Source organism: Cavia porcellus, unplaced genomic scaffold (genome assembly GCF_034190915.1).
Source record: "Cavia porcellus strain 051 isolate PalLab524CR breed Dunkin Hartley unplaced genomic scaffold, mCavPor4.1 scaffold_8, whole genome shotgun sequence".
Classification (NCBI taxonomy): Eukaryota; Metazoa; Chordata; class Mammalia; order Rodentia; family Caviidae; genus Cavia; species Cavia porcellus.
In genome coordinates this window covers 2,035,314-2,052,223 of record NW_026947491.1, presented here as the reverse complement: position 1 = coordinate 2,052,223, position 16,910 = coordinate 2,035,314, and the positions used below count along the sequence as shown (strand labels likewise).

The following is a 16,910-nucleotide window of genomic DNA, read 5'->3' as shown; positions in this document are numbered from 1 at the left end:
ATCCACGTGATTCGGGATGAAGACTCCAACTCCTTCTCAGGAGAGGTGATCCTTGGGCAAAGCATTCAAGAGCAGGAATTTGCCAAGTGGCAAAGTGGTGATTCTGGGCCAGGGTGGCAGAGACAACAGACTTGTGTTTTGTTTTGCAAAAGTGATGGATAAAATTTAAGGAAACAGAACTGTATTGCTTTGCAAATGGCAGGGTTTAACACTTGACTCACAGAGCTGCACACAAAACAAGCATGTACCTATCTCACACACAAAGGCAGCGGAGGCTGCCAGTCTGTATCACTGCCTGGATAACTGGCCCTGCATAGGAAACAGCAGCTGCATCACCTCATCTCTTTTGTGCAAGAGAGAGAAAATGGGTTAGCAGTTCTCTGAGAAGTAGGAGTCTGCCTTCTAGAAATGTGTTTGTTTTGTTTTGTTGTTTTGAGACAGGGTCTAGTGATGCAGTTCAGGCTAGCCTTGAACTCATTTTGTAGCCCAGGCTGGTCTCAAACTCTCATCGATTCTCCTGCCTCAGCCTAGGATTACAGGTGTGTGCATACCCTGCCAAGAAATGTGTGCTAAGGCACCACAGAAAATGTTATCGAACAGCAACCTGTTAGATTAACCCCAGAAAGAAGGAAAAGGTTTTTTAAAAAGGAGGTGGGGGGGGGGTACAAGCTTTGTAAATAGGAGTTGAATAGAGGACAGGAGGATGGGAAAAAACCAAGTTATATCTTGTACAGGAACATATTCTTTATAATGAATGTGATCAACATGTATATCTAAACATACCAATAAAATAAAATTAAATTAAAAAAACGTTAACCACAGTCTAGAGATGCAACCGGGTCCTACTACCAAATTGCCATTCTTGGTTGCAAAGGGAGAGACAATCACTTTTCAAGGAGCCCTGTCCCTGCCTCCTAACACACGCCTATGCGTGCATGGACACACACACACACACACACACACACACACACCCCGCACCTGGAGAGCAGTTTCTCACCAGCGGGATGTCCAGACCTGGTCCCCTGCCTCTCTACGCCTGTCTCCTCTGCTCGAGTTATTGACTCCTGGGCCATTTTCACATCCCCGGAGGGGGGGGGGCGGGTTTGGGAAGCTTAATTTAACCGGCGAGAAGGCGTTCCCACACCGATAGGCAGGGGAGCTCACTGGGCCACCCTCCCGGGCTTTCTGCAGACAGGGGGAGGGGCAGCGCGTGGACGGAGGGGGCAGCCCAGCCCGCCGCAGCTTCTAACCGCAAGCGCGCATCTCGCGCGCTCCAGTTTCGCGGCAAACTCTCTGCACTTAGTGGGTGGGACGGAGGCTGGAGCGCGTTGAAAGCCAAGCGCCCTGGAGTGGGAGAGGAGCCGACGCCGGGGGTCGCAGGGAGGAAGAATCCCCTAGCTCGGCCCCATCCAAAGCAAGTGGGATACACAGACACGCCCCGTGCTCACCAGCGCGTCTGCGGCTGGACCCGGACCCCGCGACGCCGCCACCACGCTGCGGCCGCCAAGCCCCTCCCTCCTCTCGAGCAGCTCCGGCCGCCCTGCTAGCGGCGCCGGCCGCGCCATGGAGCCGGGCATGGAGAGCGCGGCGGGCGACCCGTACCGGCGGCCGGCGCGGCGCACGCAGTGGCTGCTGAGCGCCCTCGCGCACCACTACGGGCTGGACCGCGGCGTGGAGAACGAGATCGTGGTGCTGGCCACCGGCCTGGACCAGTACCTGCAGGAGGTCTTCCACCACCTGGACTGCCGTGGCGCCGGCCGCCTGCCCCGCGCCGACTTCCGCGCGCTCTGCGCCGTGCTGGGACTGCGCGCCGAAGGCGCCGCCGCCGCCGGGGAGGTCGCACGGGATGGCGCCGCGGGGGACGCGAGCGGTGAGGACGGGGACGCGAGCTCTGGACTTGTGGCTGCGGACGGGGACACGGACACCGAGGAGGAGGCGCGCCTAGCGTTGCGCGCCGAGCCCCCCGAGCTCACCTTCCGCCAGTTCCACGCACGCCTCTGCGGCTACTTTGGCACCCGCGCGGGACCCCGGCTGCCCCGCGGCGCGCTCAGCGAGCACATCGAGACGCAGATCCGCCTGCGCCGTCCGCGCCGCCGCCGCCGCCCTCCCCGCGCGCCCTGCCCGGACGGCGGCCCGGACGACGGCGGCGGCCCGCACAGCGAGCGCGTGGCGCGGCTGGAGGAGGAGAACGGCAGCCTGCGCGAGCTGGTGGAGGACCTGCGCGCCGCGCTGCAGAGCAGTGACGCGCGCTGCCTCGCGCTGCAGGTGCGAGCGCGAGGGGCTGCCACAGGGGTGAGCGTGGGGTGGAGTGAGGTCTGGGCCACAAACTCCTGTGCCCGGACTGGGCGGAGAAGGAGGAAGGGGACAGAGGGGACAACTCTACCCAGTCCTTTCTACTTCCTTGCTTCCTGTCCTTATCTGACCCCATTCCACTCCACTCCAACCCGATCCCCATCCCGGCTCGCCCTCTCCCTCATACTGGGGATCTGAATCTCGGAACTTTCTAATATGCTACACCAGCTCTTTCTGTTTTAAGACATGGTCTTGCTAGGTTGCCAAGAATGGGCTCAAATTTTACTTCATCCTGCCTCAGCCTCCTGACTAGCTGGGAGTAGAGGTGTGCACCACTGTACCTCACCCCACCCCTCTTGTTATCCATTCTGCGCACCACAACTCCAGGCCCACTTACACAACCATTCCACACATCACCACCACGAGTACCCGGACTCCTCTTGTCCCTTCTAACGCTGACGCTGACCGTAAGGGGCTCCCTGCCTCATGAGGGGAACAGCTCCTTCCATGGTTCAGCAAATACTTTGAGGCGCCCTCAGGGCCAGGCCTGAAGCCCGAGTGAGGCGCAGAGCACGCTGGATCACAGGATGGTAATCACTTGCCATCAACTGCTGGTCCCAGGTGTGAGGCATTTCGGGAGCTATAGACACAGACCTGAGATCAGTCAACAAACACTTCAGCACTGTGCCCAGCCTTGTGCCAGAGGCAGTGCTGGGGGCCAGAGGTCAATGAAGGAAAAGAACAGCCCCTGCTCAGGGGACCAAAGGAGGCAGGAAGAGGTTGGGAGGGACGCGGCAGACAGGGTGTAGCTCGAGCAGAGAGACAGCAAGGTGTGGCTCAGGGCCACGTGTGCAAAGGGCATGAGCAGGTGGCATGAGCAAGGCCAAGCCACGGGTGGAGGTGGGAAGCCACCAGTCATCCGTGGGATGCAGGCTGAGAAAACATACCACACTGATTCATACCTGGCGCCAACTGTGTCAGGCCCATTCTAGATTCTGGGACAAAGCATAAAGCCAGACGCAGCTCCACCTTCCAGGCGCAGGCAGTGGAGGGCACAGACTCCAGGGAGGGCGAGAGCAGCCAGCTGGAAGGGTACATCACCCTGAGGACCTGGAACATGAAGCCAAGGCAGATTGAAGGCTATGGATACTGGGGGCAGCAGGCCAAGAAACCACGGAGTTTGGAGATCACTTTTTTTTTTGGAAACGGGGTCTCAAAATGTTCAGGTAGATATTGAACTCACTATGTACGTAGTGCAGGCTGACCTGGAACTGCCAGCAATCTTCCTGCTCCAGCCTCCTGACGGCTGGGATTATAAGCGTGCGCCTCCAGGCCTTCCAGAGAATCGCTGTTCTGCAAAGAACAGAACTTGAGCTTCATGACTTAGTTTCCCTCATTCTGCTTCACTCGGGATATCACAGGAGTCCGTGACGGGGCACAGCAGGCCCATAAGCAGCACGCTGTGAAATGCGCAGTCCCCTGTTCACTGTGCCTCTGGGAGGTTGGAGGGTGGCGGTGGCCCAGGTCGTCCTACATCCCCGCTGCAGCTGGGGCGGGATGCTCATCACTTGCCCTCTGTCCCCGCAGGTCGGCCTCTGGAAGATCCAGGCGGGCGCCCCGGAGGTAGAGGCGGCGGCGGCAGCGGCAGCGCGGGAGCTGCGGCAGGCTCAGGAGGCGCTGGCGGCTGCAGAGGCGCACGCGGGGCGGCTGCGGCGGTGCCAGGCCGAGGTGCGGCGGCGCGCGGAGGAGGCCCGGCGGACGGTGCTGCGCAGCCTGCACCGTGTGCGTGAGCTCGAGGCCCTGGCGCGGCAGGTGCCCGGCCTGCAGCGCTGGGGGAGGAGGCTGGAGGCGGAGCTGCGGGGCTACAGGTGAGCGGGGGGGGGGGGGGGATGCACCCGTCAGCTCTGGTCTCTCAAACCCTGGAGGTGCAGGCCCTGCGCGCGTGTTCCACGTGTCCTCACGCTTGTGTGTTCCTTGCTTTCTTTGTTCAACCTTCCATCCCTCTCTTTTTATTTTTTTGGAGACATGGTGTCGCTATGTCGTGTAGGCTACTCTTGAACTCAGTCTGTAGCCCAAGCTGGCCTCAAATTCGAAGTGATCCTCCTGCCTCGGCCTCCCCTCGGCCCTCCTGCCTCGGCCCCCACGCCTGCTCGCTCTTCCATTTCTCCTGTTTGAGACTCCCTTTCCTGCTCTGCATCTGCCCCTCCAGACCCAGTGTACCCACGAAGTCCTCCACCATGCACGCGTGCGCTCCCGTTTGATCCTGATGGCAGCAAAGCGGCTGAGTGCTGTGTGCCGCGGAGCGAGGCGTCTTAGGGGCATCTGTCACTCACTCCTGTGCACTGGGTACTGCCGGGTCCCCACTGTAAAGATGAGGAAACAGGTTTATAATAACGCCTTGTGCTAGCCCAAGCAGGGCAGGAAAGTGGCCTTGGGTCGGAGGTTCAAATCCTGGCAGGGCTACTGACTGGTGTGCGCCCCATGGGGGCCCCGCCTGCCTCCCCCAAGGCAGAGCTGCCAAGCTCTCTGCCAGTCAGTCACAGCAGCCTGCACTTCCCGGGCACCTTCTCTGGCCAGTGACCGTGCCTGGCATGCAGGATGTGACTGTAGCTGGCCACTTGCGCTAGCTGCAGGGGAAGGAGCTGAGCGTGCGGCTGGCGCGCCCCCTGGCGGGGTGGGTGGCCGAGGGGGAGAGGACGCGCGTGCCACGAAGAGGAAACAGCGCGGGCACGGTTCACAAATGAGAAGTTTGGAGGAATCGAGCTGGAGCGGGCGGCACAGGCCAGGCTGTGGAGTGTGGAGGGAGCCCAGGGACTTCAGTCCTCCCTGAAAGAACAGGAAGCTTTGGGAACGGTTTAAGCAAAGGGTGATGGGAGCGACTTGCATTTGAATAAAGAATTGCCCTGGCTGCAGCTGTGACACAGGCAGGAGGAGGCAAAGAGTGGGAGAAGACCAGGAGGACCTGCGAGGGCCATGGTACACATACACCCCCCCTCGAAGGTGATCTGGCCCAGACCAGAGGTGGGGCAGTGAGAAGGGGTGGCTTTAAACCTGTGTCCTCAAGGAGGGACACCATCCTGGAATTCAGAGGAGCGCCCAGCTGGGGATAGAAGGCTGGCAGGGGATCTCCACAGAGGCTGACTCCAGCCAGAAGCCAGCCTCCTGCCGCTCCAAATGTTTGGATACTCACTTCCTGTTTGCTTAGCTGATCTGCTAAAGAGCAGGGCTGGTTGGCTTGAGGCCCACATCTACCCTTGGAACTTTCCCCAAAGGAGAAATAAAGTGTCTCTTCTTCCTTTTGCCTTAAAGACACAATTAGTCCTTTACTGCATGAACATAAGAGCAACTACAAATACTGGAATAGCCCTTCACAGAGATAGAGTGGATTTTCTTGTGGTGGTTGATTTATGGTTACAAAGTGGCTGCAGCATCTCCAGCGCTTATCACCTACTGTCCGGGCACAAGGAAGATGGACCACTAGGAATGGGGGAGGTTTTCCTCCTATGGAGACATTACCTTTGTAGTTCCCCAGCAGAACTTACATGTCTATGTCACTGGCCAGAGCTGGGTCCCAGGACTTCCCCTACCTGCAAGAGACCCTGGTCACAGTGGCTAGCCCCTTGTGAAACCAGTTCAAGGAAGAGGAGGACATGGCCATTGCAGAGACCCTGGAGAAACGTCTCATACACAGAGAAGCTGAAGGCCAGGCAGTGAATGACACCTGAAAGCCCCCAGCAAGGATGTGGATGGGCAGGTCCCTTGATATTCTGCCCAGTTTCTTGTATAACTTATAGGCTGACCTGCCTAAAAGCTGCCACTCTCCGAAGAAAGGAACAGGGAAGAGATGAATGGCATCTATTGAGCACCAGCTGTTTACCCAGCACGATGCCTGAGAGAAGAGTCGTCACCTGCATGTCACGGATGAGGAGACCTAGGCCGGACAGGAGAGTCCAATGAGGGAGTCATTAGGGCAGGACTCAAGGCTGGCCATGCTGTGAACCCCAGGGTGGGTCCAGCCCCCAACAGCAGCAGGGCATGGCACAGGCCGGGGCGGCAAGGAGAGCTGCACTTCCAGGCCCAGGCGCTCAATGTATCCCTGAGTGTGGAGCCAGGCTTCCTGTGTGCCAGAGCCCCACCCTGCTCCGTGTGACAGCACGCTGGGCCCTTCCAGGTGCTCTGCAGATGTGGGATGACGGAACTGTTCCCATGAGGGACAGATTGGAACCATTTGTGGTGACCAGACTCACACTTTCCCAGCATCTTGCCCTGGTGCTGCACAGCAGGCCGGCTTCGTGTGGTCCCTGCTGGGCCACAGAAGCAGAGTCCAGGGCAGGGGTGGCTTCATTAAAGTCACGAACTCCAAACCCAACTAGACCAGGACACAGACTCCCTGACTCTCTATCCCCTGCCACGACCCTGCAGTGACATCCCACAGCCATGCCGTTTTCCCATTCCTACAACTCCTGTTAAGTTCTTTTCCATCTACTTAGCCCATGGGCTCAGTCTAATCCATTATTTCCTTAACTTTTAAACACACCAGTGTGGACACCGAACCAATGGCTTCCACATCCTTCGATTCTACCAACCAAGGATCAAAAATATATGGGAAAAAAAAGAATCGGACTTTTTTGTGTCCTTACCTGCTGGACGACACAGAATAAATGCTAGTTATAGGGCGCTGACACTGGGTTGGGTACGACACATACCCTCCAGTGGCCAGGTTCTAGTAGACGCTGACATTTTACACAAGGAACCCGAGCATCCTCTGGAAGAGGTCTGTCCCCTGCATGTCCAGCGGAACCCTTAGTTATCCTGCCGTCTCTCTGGGCATGCTGTGATTCTTGAGTTTCCCAACATGCTTTGTGCCTGCCGTCTCTACCATGCTGGTGAGCTCCGGGTACACACTGTCGTCTTTGACCGTGAGGCCATCGTTATCAGAGCCACGATCCTGAGTGCCCCTAGCAGAGCCGGGAGCCCTGAATTCCCCCATGCCAGGTCTCCGGGGGGCATCGCAGCCACCTCTGTTCTGAATGCAAGCAGGACACCTCCTCATCTTGTTTTTGACCTTGACTCTGTGGTCCAGCATTTGTGGCTGGAAGGGGGCTTCCGGTAGCACCTCTATCCACAACTTGCAATGGAGAAGCAATTGAAAAAAACCCACTCTTTTATTCCTTCAGTGATTTTTTTAAAGCACTTTTTATGGACTAAGCTCTGTGCTAGATACCTGGGGTGCACAGATGGCATAGCCATGTGCTGCCCTGGATGGTCACGAACAAGCATGTTAGGACATAAATGTGCTGTGTGCAGAGGGGCCACGTAGCAGCCACTGCTACCTTCAGGGCGGCAAAAGCCCTGGACCACACAGTACCTTTGAGTCCAAGGGCGCCTTTGGCCCAGAGCTGACCTGGCCCAGCCCCTGGCAGCTGAGTGCATGCAGCTCCCCCACGCAGGTTGCCTGTCCCGTGGGGCTCAGTCCCTGTCCTGCTGTCACAGCTGTGCTCCGTCTCACCTCACATCATCTGAGAAGGGAATGTGGCTTCGTCTTCATGTCTCACAAAACAGCTTCATGTGCAGTATCTGACCTCACTGTTTGTGAAATGTGACTTAACCCTTGCCAAACCAAGTTGATTCACCGATCCTTTACCCTAATCACTTTCCACCTGGCTTTCCTCTGTTTTCTCTTTCTCTTCTTCCTGTCATTAGACGGACCTTTTAGATGAATGCCTGAAGCTTAGCTCAAACTGACTTGGCTGAAAAGAATTTAGTTCTTAAAGCTGGAAAGTCTAGGTATGTCCAGCTTCAGGTACTGCTTGATCTAGGTTCTCAGTGCTATAGGCTATGCTGATCTTTCCTCTTAGGCGAGTTCTCCCCTTTAGTCCTCCCTGAGGTGCCAAGCAAACATTTCCAAAGTTCTGAGATCGGCAGGAAGATTATCTTTGGCCTAAGCCATCCCACCCAAGTCCTGGAACTGAGCCTCATGGGTCAGCACATTCAGCCGTAAACGATAGGCGTGCTGATGGGTCACACTTCAGTCACAGGTCCACTGAGTGGGGCAGCACCAAACCTGAAGTGTGCACTGAAACCCTCCTGGGAGAAGCAAGAAGGTTCTATCTGCACGTGGACAAATAGCACATGCCTTCGTGGCCAGCTCCCCTTTCTTGTCTTGGTGCAGCCCATTAGTGGCAAGCAAGACCAGGGTTAAGAGCTGGGCATGGGTTACATGGCTGTGATCCCAGCATTGGGAAGACTGAGGCAAAAAGGTCCCAAGTTCAAGGCTGGCCTTGACTACAGTGAAGACAGTGTCTCAAAAAGCAGACAAGACTCTAGACTGTGAAGGCCTGTGGAAGGGACCTGATTAGACATGGGGTGGGTTTGTCCTGAAGTCAGATTTCCCAGTGGCAAGTGCTTTGGGGGCACGCTGTACCCCAGCTGAGCTGCTCAGATGCTGCTGTTTGCTGACCCTTCCTCACAGAAGCCCCTGGGAAGCACAAAGGCCAGGTTGTGCTGTGGTCACCTCCCAGGCCACTCTATACAGCGAGACGGTTGGGGGGGGGTCAGTGAAGGACGTGCACATAGGTGCCGCCCTCTGACTGACCTCAGCACAAGGTGGCCACAGTGTGGCCCCAGCGTGGGGCTGCTTCGGTGGCAGCACCACTCCTAGGAGAGGTCGCCCTGGCCTGAAACATCTCCCTGTCTTCAATGTCTTGGCCACCCATGGGCAGAGGAGCGGCTGGGGCTTGGCGGGAGCCTCGGGCTGCCTGTGCGGGTGGGCAGTGAGGCCCGGCCTTGGGCGGACCTGGGGCTCAAAGCTTCTGAAAGAAGGCAGAGACAGGAGGCCCAGCTGCGGCGGAGGCGGGGCGGCTGGCTTCTTTGGCTTTGTTGTCCCTGAGGATGAAAAGCCGGGAGGGTAGAGGGAGGGCAGCTCTGTCCGCTGGCCACTGTGCAGGGGACAGCCAGCCCTTTCTTCTGCCCCACCCGGCAGCCCGGTGGGACCTGTGGGTCGGGGCAGGATGGAGGGAGGGGAAGGCCTGGTGGGCGCCATGTGGGGCTGGTGGCTCAGTTCCATTATCCTTGGAGGTGGTGTGTGGGTGGCCACGGGTGGGGACAGAGGTGCCTTCCAGGGACAAAGCTCAGACTCACAAAGTGCCAGTGAGCTAGGGCCGTGGTGGTGGGAGGCCTGTTGGAAGTCGTTGTCACCTCCAGCAGCCTCGGTTTCCTGCTCTGCAGAGTACTCATGCTCACTTCCTAGAAGACCTGCAGATTCCTAGGGCGGGAGTGTTTAAAGTACCTGGAATTTCCTGTATTGGAAATTATTGTTATCATTTTCCCTTATCAGAGGAGCCACCAGACACAGCAGACCCTACGAACTGTAATGGTGGCCATGATGTTAGTATTCAGTGAGCAGCTCACAGACAGCCTGCTGGACACGGAGAAGGCCCAGCAAGCAAATGCACAGCTCCAGCACAGAGATGGCCTGAATAGTGTTGGCACAAATCAGAACATCTCTCTGGGACATCTGTCATCTGAGCTGGGTTTTGAAGGATGAGTAGGACTTTGCTCAGACACTGCAGAATTGGGTTCCTGTGAGCACAGAGGTTCTTCCTACTGCTTCCCCTGGGTGAGCTGAAAAGAAGCTTCAGACTTGTCAGTTGCCAGTAGCCGCACGGGGCCGGTATCCTCTGGCCATGACCTGCCTAGTCCCCTTAGTCTATAGACCATACCTTCTGTTTGGTGCCTTGACAGTTCTTGAAAACCTCCAACTCAACCTATTCATGCCTCAGTTTCCTCATCTAGAAAATGGGGGTAATTTGAGTTCATGCCTGCCTCATAAGGTAAGAATTAAATGAGATAATATAGAAAATAATTAGAATTGTGCCTGGCACATTCAATAAATGTCTTCTCATGAACCATCCCTCACCTTCGATACTCTAGTCGGCCAGGGCACATGCTCATCCTGAAGGAGGTGGAGGGGTGGGTAGTGAGAGGCAGTTTAATGTCAAAGGAAGGCAGGTGCTGTGGCAGAGTGCTAGGCAAAGGGAAGATGAGAAAGTGGATGTTTAGGCCATGGGGCCAAGAAAGTCAGGGAGCAGGGCACACCCTGATGGTGCCTGCCTGTGACAGGGGTTTCCTGTCCACAGAGAGGGAGGAAACCCCTCTCTTCTCAGAACAGATATGCTCTTTGACCACAAGGGGATGCTGGAGGAAGAGCTCTGGGGTGGAGGCCTGGCACATCTTGTGGCTCTTGAGGTTCTGATACCAGGATGGATGACTTCTGCAGACCCAGACCTAGGAGACAGGAAGTCCCAGGGGTGGGGGCCATGATCTCCAGTTTATTCTGTGGGGCATTCTGAGATATGGACAGTCAGTGTGGTCTTGGGTACATGAAATTGTGCAAAGAGTTCTAGGTTGGAATGTTTAGTTGCTGGTAACTAAAACAACTTAAGCATGGCGGGGGGAGACATATTTGTTCGTTAACAAAAAAAATGTCAAGAGTATACAGCTTCAGGCATGGCTAGATCCAGGAGCTCAAGTCCTGGTGCCTGGAATTTTTTCCTTCCCATCTCTTGTCTCTGTTTCCCCCTAGTTGGCTCTGAGTTCAGACATTCAAACATTCTTCCCATAATGTAGCAAGATAACGATCATCTCCACCAGGATTAGATCCTGCCCTCTCAACCACCCCAACAGAAAGAATTTCTCTTCCCCAGGGGTAAAATATTAACTCTGATTTTTCTCACCTGGGCCATCCATGCCCACCCCTAAACCAACCACTGACACCTGGGATGTAGAATATACCGATTGGCTAGATCAAGGTCACGTGAGTTCTCGGGGCCAATCACTGTCCCTCTGGCTGACAAAAGCCAGGTCACACGCCCACCCCTCGCACTGCTAGACAGCTCCTCCTGCACCCGGTTCCCCCTTTTTCGGTCCCCGCTGCCTCTGAGCTCGGCCGAGGGATTTGTGCAGACTGTCGGCAGTGGCTGCTCTGGGTTGGCTGGTGGACGGGGTTCCAGCTGGGAGGGAGGAGGAGGCAACTTGAAGAAACCCAGAACCAAAGCCAGGGACCAAGTCCAGGGTGGGACGGATCCTTCACTCTGTCCTGCGTGGTTTTCTCTCAGGAAAAGCCAGTAGGTTTTTTCTGCTGGACTCAGTCCTGTCCTGTGCTGTCCAGGGATGGGAAGGTGGCCGTGAATGAGATGACGTCCCTGTCTTTTTGGGCTCACAGCCCTGTGGGGAACAGTGACCCCACAATAATGACAAATCAGTGGAGGAGTGAGGCTGAGATGGGGGCGGCTCTCTGGCTGTGTCACAGGTGTGTAGACATCAGCTCGGGATGCTGTGACAAGTGGACTGATGGGCAGCTCAAATGACAGTTATGGCCCTAAGGTCCTGGAGGCCAGCAGCCCGGATGGAGGTGCCGGCAGCTCTCTGGTTCCCTTGCGGACGGCTGTCTTCATGTTGTCTTCTGTCTCTGCATCTCCGTGCCCAGGCTGCCCCTTTCTGTCTGACCCCAGCCACCCTGGAGTAGAGGTCACCCTGAGGACGGGGTGATGCCTCACTCACCTCTCTGCAGACCCCGTCTCCTGACAGCGTGAAGTTTGGGGAGCCAGAGGTCTGCACTTCAATGCGTGGGTTGGGGGGACAGGACTTAGCCTACTGAAGGAGGCATCTCCTGGGAGGTGACATGGTGTGGAGACCCGAGGGCCAAGACAGAGCCCGTGACTTGTGCAGCTTGGGGTGGGCATGAATCCAGCAGGAAACACCCTGGACTAGGTGCAGACTTAGGGAAGCCTATGGAGGCATCTACGGTGTCTGCTGAGGGCCGAGCATGCTGGACTGTGGACTTCCCTGCTCACAGCCATCTCTTGGCCTCTGCACGTGACTGTCGCCCTGAGTCATCTGGTCCCTGCCCTCCACCCACACACAGCGTTGTCCCCCACACAGACCTCACCTCCTCCGAGTCCATTAGGCCCTCTGCCCCCACAGGTCCACTCCACCCTGTGCCAGACCCCACTTCTGCAGACGCCCTGCCTCACCGCCTGTGCCCCATCATCTCGCACAGCCGCTGTCCTTTTCTGTCATATCTTGGTGACAGCCTTTCTAAAGTCTGTCACAACTCCCACTCTGGAATGTGGGGTCAGGGGCCACTCTGGCACTAAGGAGAGTGGTGGCCCCGTGATTGTGTGTGCGTGGATTAAAGGCAGCTGTGCTGGCTGGGGCTCGGAGGCCCCACGTGATGTCTCCAGGAGCCCAGGGTGCGGGTGGGCTTGGACACTGCCATCCCGCCCCGGCCCTGTGCCCTGCTCCTCGGCCTGGTTTATTTTCAGCTCTTCCTCCCGCTGTTGTTCTGTTGTTTGCTCTGCTGCTCTCCATTTCCTGCGAGGCTTCTCTGCTCAGGAAACGCCACTTGGGAAAGGAAGCTGCTGCGTGCAGACCTCCAGGACCTCCCAGGCAGGTCCCACGGAGGGTGTGTGGCCTGCTGCCCACCCTGTGGTTGGAGGGCCTTGGCTGAGCCCTGGGGGCCCTGGCAGTGGGTGGCTTCCTGAAGTTTGCAAGGTCCAGGGGCTCAGGGTCCTGGGGTCAGAGAGAGAAACAAAACCGGTGACATTTTCCATCTGCGCTGGAAAAGCCACGCCTGGGGGCCTGCTGGTTTCTTGCTGTGTCACCTGGCTTTGTCACCCCACAAGCTCCAGGCTACCCAAGAGCCTCCCTTGGTAGATTTAAGATGGACTTAGTCGGGGTCTCCAGCCACAACGGCTTTGTTCATATAGAAGCTCCTTTGACACACAGCTTGGATGAGTGTCCTCCAGTGGCCCTGCTTCTCTAGCTGACCCTGTCTGGACAGACTTGGGCCAGGAGGACCACATTTCTCAACACCTGTTCATGAGGCACAGCCCTGAGGGTTTATCCACACGGCCTCACCTGCTCCCCAAGCAGGGGTATGAGTGGTTTATCATGATCGTGCTTTAGACTACAAGTAACGAAACCCAGTCCTGAATGACTTAAGCCATGAGAACATTTATGGTGCTGAGAGAAAAGTCCCTGCGAACAGCAGTTTTGACAACTCTGTCATCCCTTTAAAAATCCAACTCTTCAGACTGCCAGGGCCCCTGGTGGTCACAGAATAGCTGCCAGGGCTTAGGCATCACTGCCACAACCAGAGGCAGAAAAATGACTGCTCCTCCTTTGGACTTCCCATTTCTCAGAGGTCTTCCTGGCAAAACTTCCTCACACCTTTCATTGGCTAGAATCACATTACATGCCTGTTCCTGCGCCAATGGTTAGCAAAGGGAAAGAATCATCACAGCTGTTTTATACCGATCACATCTCCTCTCTGGGAGCCCCTGGTCTCTGGGGTAGTAACTGAGGGGGTGCTAACAGTGCCAATGGGGTGTGGCTGTTTGTATGGTTGCCTTCGGTTTCTATAGCAACCATGACAAACAATCACAAACTAATTCACTTAAAGCAACACCGATTTATGACCTTGGGATTCTAGGCCAGGCGTCCGCGCAGGCGTGGCTGTGGTGTGGAAGCTGCAGGCCCATTTGGCTGTGGAGGAATCAGTCCTGTGCTCCAGGACGCGGTCCGGTTTCCTGCTGACTATCAGCAGGGGCCCTCTGAGTTCCTGCCTCACTCATCCTAACCCTTTTCCCTTCCTCTCTCACACTTGCTTTAGAAAGACATGTGGGCCGAGATATCAGACAGCTGGGCTCCCTGGGAAGCAGGCTGTGAGATCCTGCCCACCCCAGCAGGGCGCCCAGTTTCCCAGAAAGAATGAAGTCCCAGAGGCAGAAGGGGTCCCTCAAGGCTGCACTTGTCACTGGACAAGTACTCACTGGAGCAGGAAAGGAACTGGGGGCTGGGGCCAGGGAGGTCGCAGGACTCCGCGCAGTGCTGCCCCCGGGCAGTCTGTGGGGGGCCCTGCTGTCACCCCAGCTCTGCTGCTGCCATCACTGCCACTCGCTTTCCGACTCCACGCAAGCTTGCTGTGAGCCTGCGGCCTGCAGACGGCCACCGGCCACCGCTGCAGACTCCGTTCTCCCTGTCCTCGTCATGGTCATAGTGTGAGCCTATGTCCCCAGCTCAGGCCACCCCCCTCACTGCTCTTAGCTAGCCCAGAGGTGCGGGCTGGCCATTCTTCTGGTGGGCTGAGCTGCTGTCCTTGGTCAGTTTTCCCCGCAGAGGGCAGAGGTCACCAGCTAACTGGGGGAGGGAAAGCGATTTCCATCCCTTGGCCTCATTTTGGACAATGCACAAAGGACACTTTTACATTGTCAAACGGCCAAAAAAAAAAAAAAATCAAAAAGGGATACTATTTCATGACACATGACGACAATGTCATGAAATTCAAATGCTAGTGTTCATAAGTAAAGATTTCCAGGGCCCACAGCCCCATCTCTGTTGGTGTGCTCTTGGTGGCCACCTGCATGCCTGATGATCCCCCGGGGTTCACAGCCCAGCCTGTTTGCTCCTTGGCTCTTCCTAGGGTATCTGTCTTGGGCTGCACTGGTGGGGCTTTCTTGATGCCCCGAGTCACTTCAAAACATTCACCTCGCGTGGTCACTTTGGTTTTGGGGAAGAGCCGGAAGTCACCCAATGCCAGAGCCAGGGAATAAGGTCACTGAGGATGCACAGTGGTGTTTTTACAGGCCTGCCTTTCTCTTGGGTGGCACCAAGCAGCAGGACTCACTGTGTTTTTATCACACCTCTTAAAAACCCTCCAGAAAGAGGGTTTCAGGGGATGAGTGTAAATAAGTGGCAATATCCTTATCATGGAGCCGCTGGCGCTGTGGGTTTAAACCTGACACCGTGATACCTCGTGTATTCCGAGCTGCAGACTAGGATGGAGGCAGGGGTCTGAGTGGATTCTGTCACCTGTTACTCCCATCCCACCCCGTAGGAAACCATGCTCCCACAATCTCTGCTTGCAGTGTCCTCCCTGCCTACCCTCAGCAAATCACAGCTGAAAAGATAAAATGGAAAATGCCAGAAATAAGCAACTCATGTTTATTGTGCGCTGCTCTGAGAAATGATAAAATCTCACACCTTCCTGTGCTATCCTGTCCCTGGACACGTGTCACCCCTTTGTCCTGGTACCCACACTCTGTCCACCCCTTCAGGTGTGGGCGGGGACCCAGCTTTGGTGTACTCCACACAGTGAGGGTGTCTGTGTCATCTTCGTGGGACTTAGGAGTCTAATCAGGCCCCTTATCAGTGCTCGCCTTTCCTGAGGCTGGTTAATTTAGAAAGAATGCAAGCTTATTTGGCTTACAATTCTGAAGGCTGAGAAGTCCAAGACCATGGTACTGGGATCTGGTAGGTCTTCCTGCCGACAGAACTTGACCGAGAACACAGCCTGGGAGACGAAGCAAGAGTGCGAATTGGGGTCTCTGCTTTTTTTATAAAGCCATTGATGCTATTGTGAGGTCCCCACCCTACAACCTCCCCTGACTCGTGACTTTGCAAGTGTTTCCCCACCAAATGCCAACACTATGAATTTGAGGATGACCTTGAACTCTGGGGGACACATTCAAACCACAGCCATGGTAGAGGCAGGTGTCCACCTCGGATGTAGTTTGCATTGACATGAATGATGGAATTGAGGCCTGGGTTCAGGTTCTGACAATCTAAGCAGGCTTCTCACTGCACAGACATGATGTGAATTACACTGGGGGTGTTCACTTGAGAATCATGGTCCTGGGCCCAGTGACCACCAACTGATCATTTAACTTCCAGCCTAAGATTTGTCCTCTCCTGGATACTGATGACCCAGCCTTCGGAGACCATATCTGTGCCTGCTGCCGGCACCCTCCAGTTCTGTGGCCGTGAGCCGCGTGTGAGCACCAAGACCTGGAGTGTGGCTAGTGTGACCGAGGAATGGAATTTTTAGTTTTATTTAATCCTAATTAGTTTCAGTACCCACATGTGACCAGCGGCTGCCACATGGAGAGTCCAGATCAGACTTTCAAGCTGGGATGCGCCACTGCTGAAATTCACACATTTATTTGAAGTGTTGAGCAAAGAAAAGAAATGAGTAGTGGAGAGGGAGAAAGAGACGGGAGACCCTGTGGGCACACAATGGGAGGCCGTCTTGGTTGAGTGCCCGGGATGTAAAAGAGGTCTGGGTTCCCCCGGACTCTCCTCCTGGAGCTGCAGATGTGCACTTAAAGGCAGGCTAACTGAGCTTCAGAGAGGTGCAGGGCTTGGTGGGGACTGAACAGAACCCTGCACTGCCGGACCCTGTGGCCCCCGGAGGTCCTTGCAGAGGAGCTGGGATGGTTACAGACCAACGAGGCACTGATAGACAGGGACCCTGGCTCCAACCTCCGCAGGGCCTGGACGTGGTCCTGCTGGCTGACCTGGCAGCCTCCTGGGCCCCAGTCAGGGCCCAGGGTGAGCACTGGCATGTGGCTGCCGGGGCCAGGCTTGCATTGCCTGGTGGGATGTGAGGCCAGGACAAGGAGAGGAATCTGGAACAGGGAGGCTCCCAGAGATGCTCCATGGGATTGAGGGAAGAGATCTGTGTCACTGCCTGGGAGGACAAGGTTGCAGGGACTTGTTCTCACTGGGAAAAGCCAGCTCTGCTTTATGTATAAACGTAATTTTTTTGCATGGCTTTA

The 16,910-nt window shown here is 56.1% G+C and overlaps 1 protein-coding gene across 3 annotated transcripts in view; it reads left to right on the top strand.

Moving 5' to 3' along the window:
* Positions 1–1,218: 1,218 nt before the first annotated feature.
* Efcc1 (EF-hand and coiled-coil domain containing 1) overlaps positions 1,219–16,910 on the top strand; it is a 35,102-nt gene continuing 19,410 nt past the window's right edge. Inside the window, exons 1-2 of one of the 3 annotated variants that reach the window (XM_063254248.1) lie at positions 1,219–2,292; positions 3,880–4,160. In XM_063254248.1, the coding sequence (XP_063110318.1) occupies positions 1,564–2,292; positions 3,880–4,160 (1,010 nt within the window). In that variant the 5' untranslated portion in view covers positions 1,219–1,563. The remainder of the gene's footprint in view (positions 2,293–3,879; positions 4,161–16,910) is intronic. The other 2 variants (XM_063254246.1, XM_063254247.1) reach the window with 2 other exon arrangements.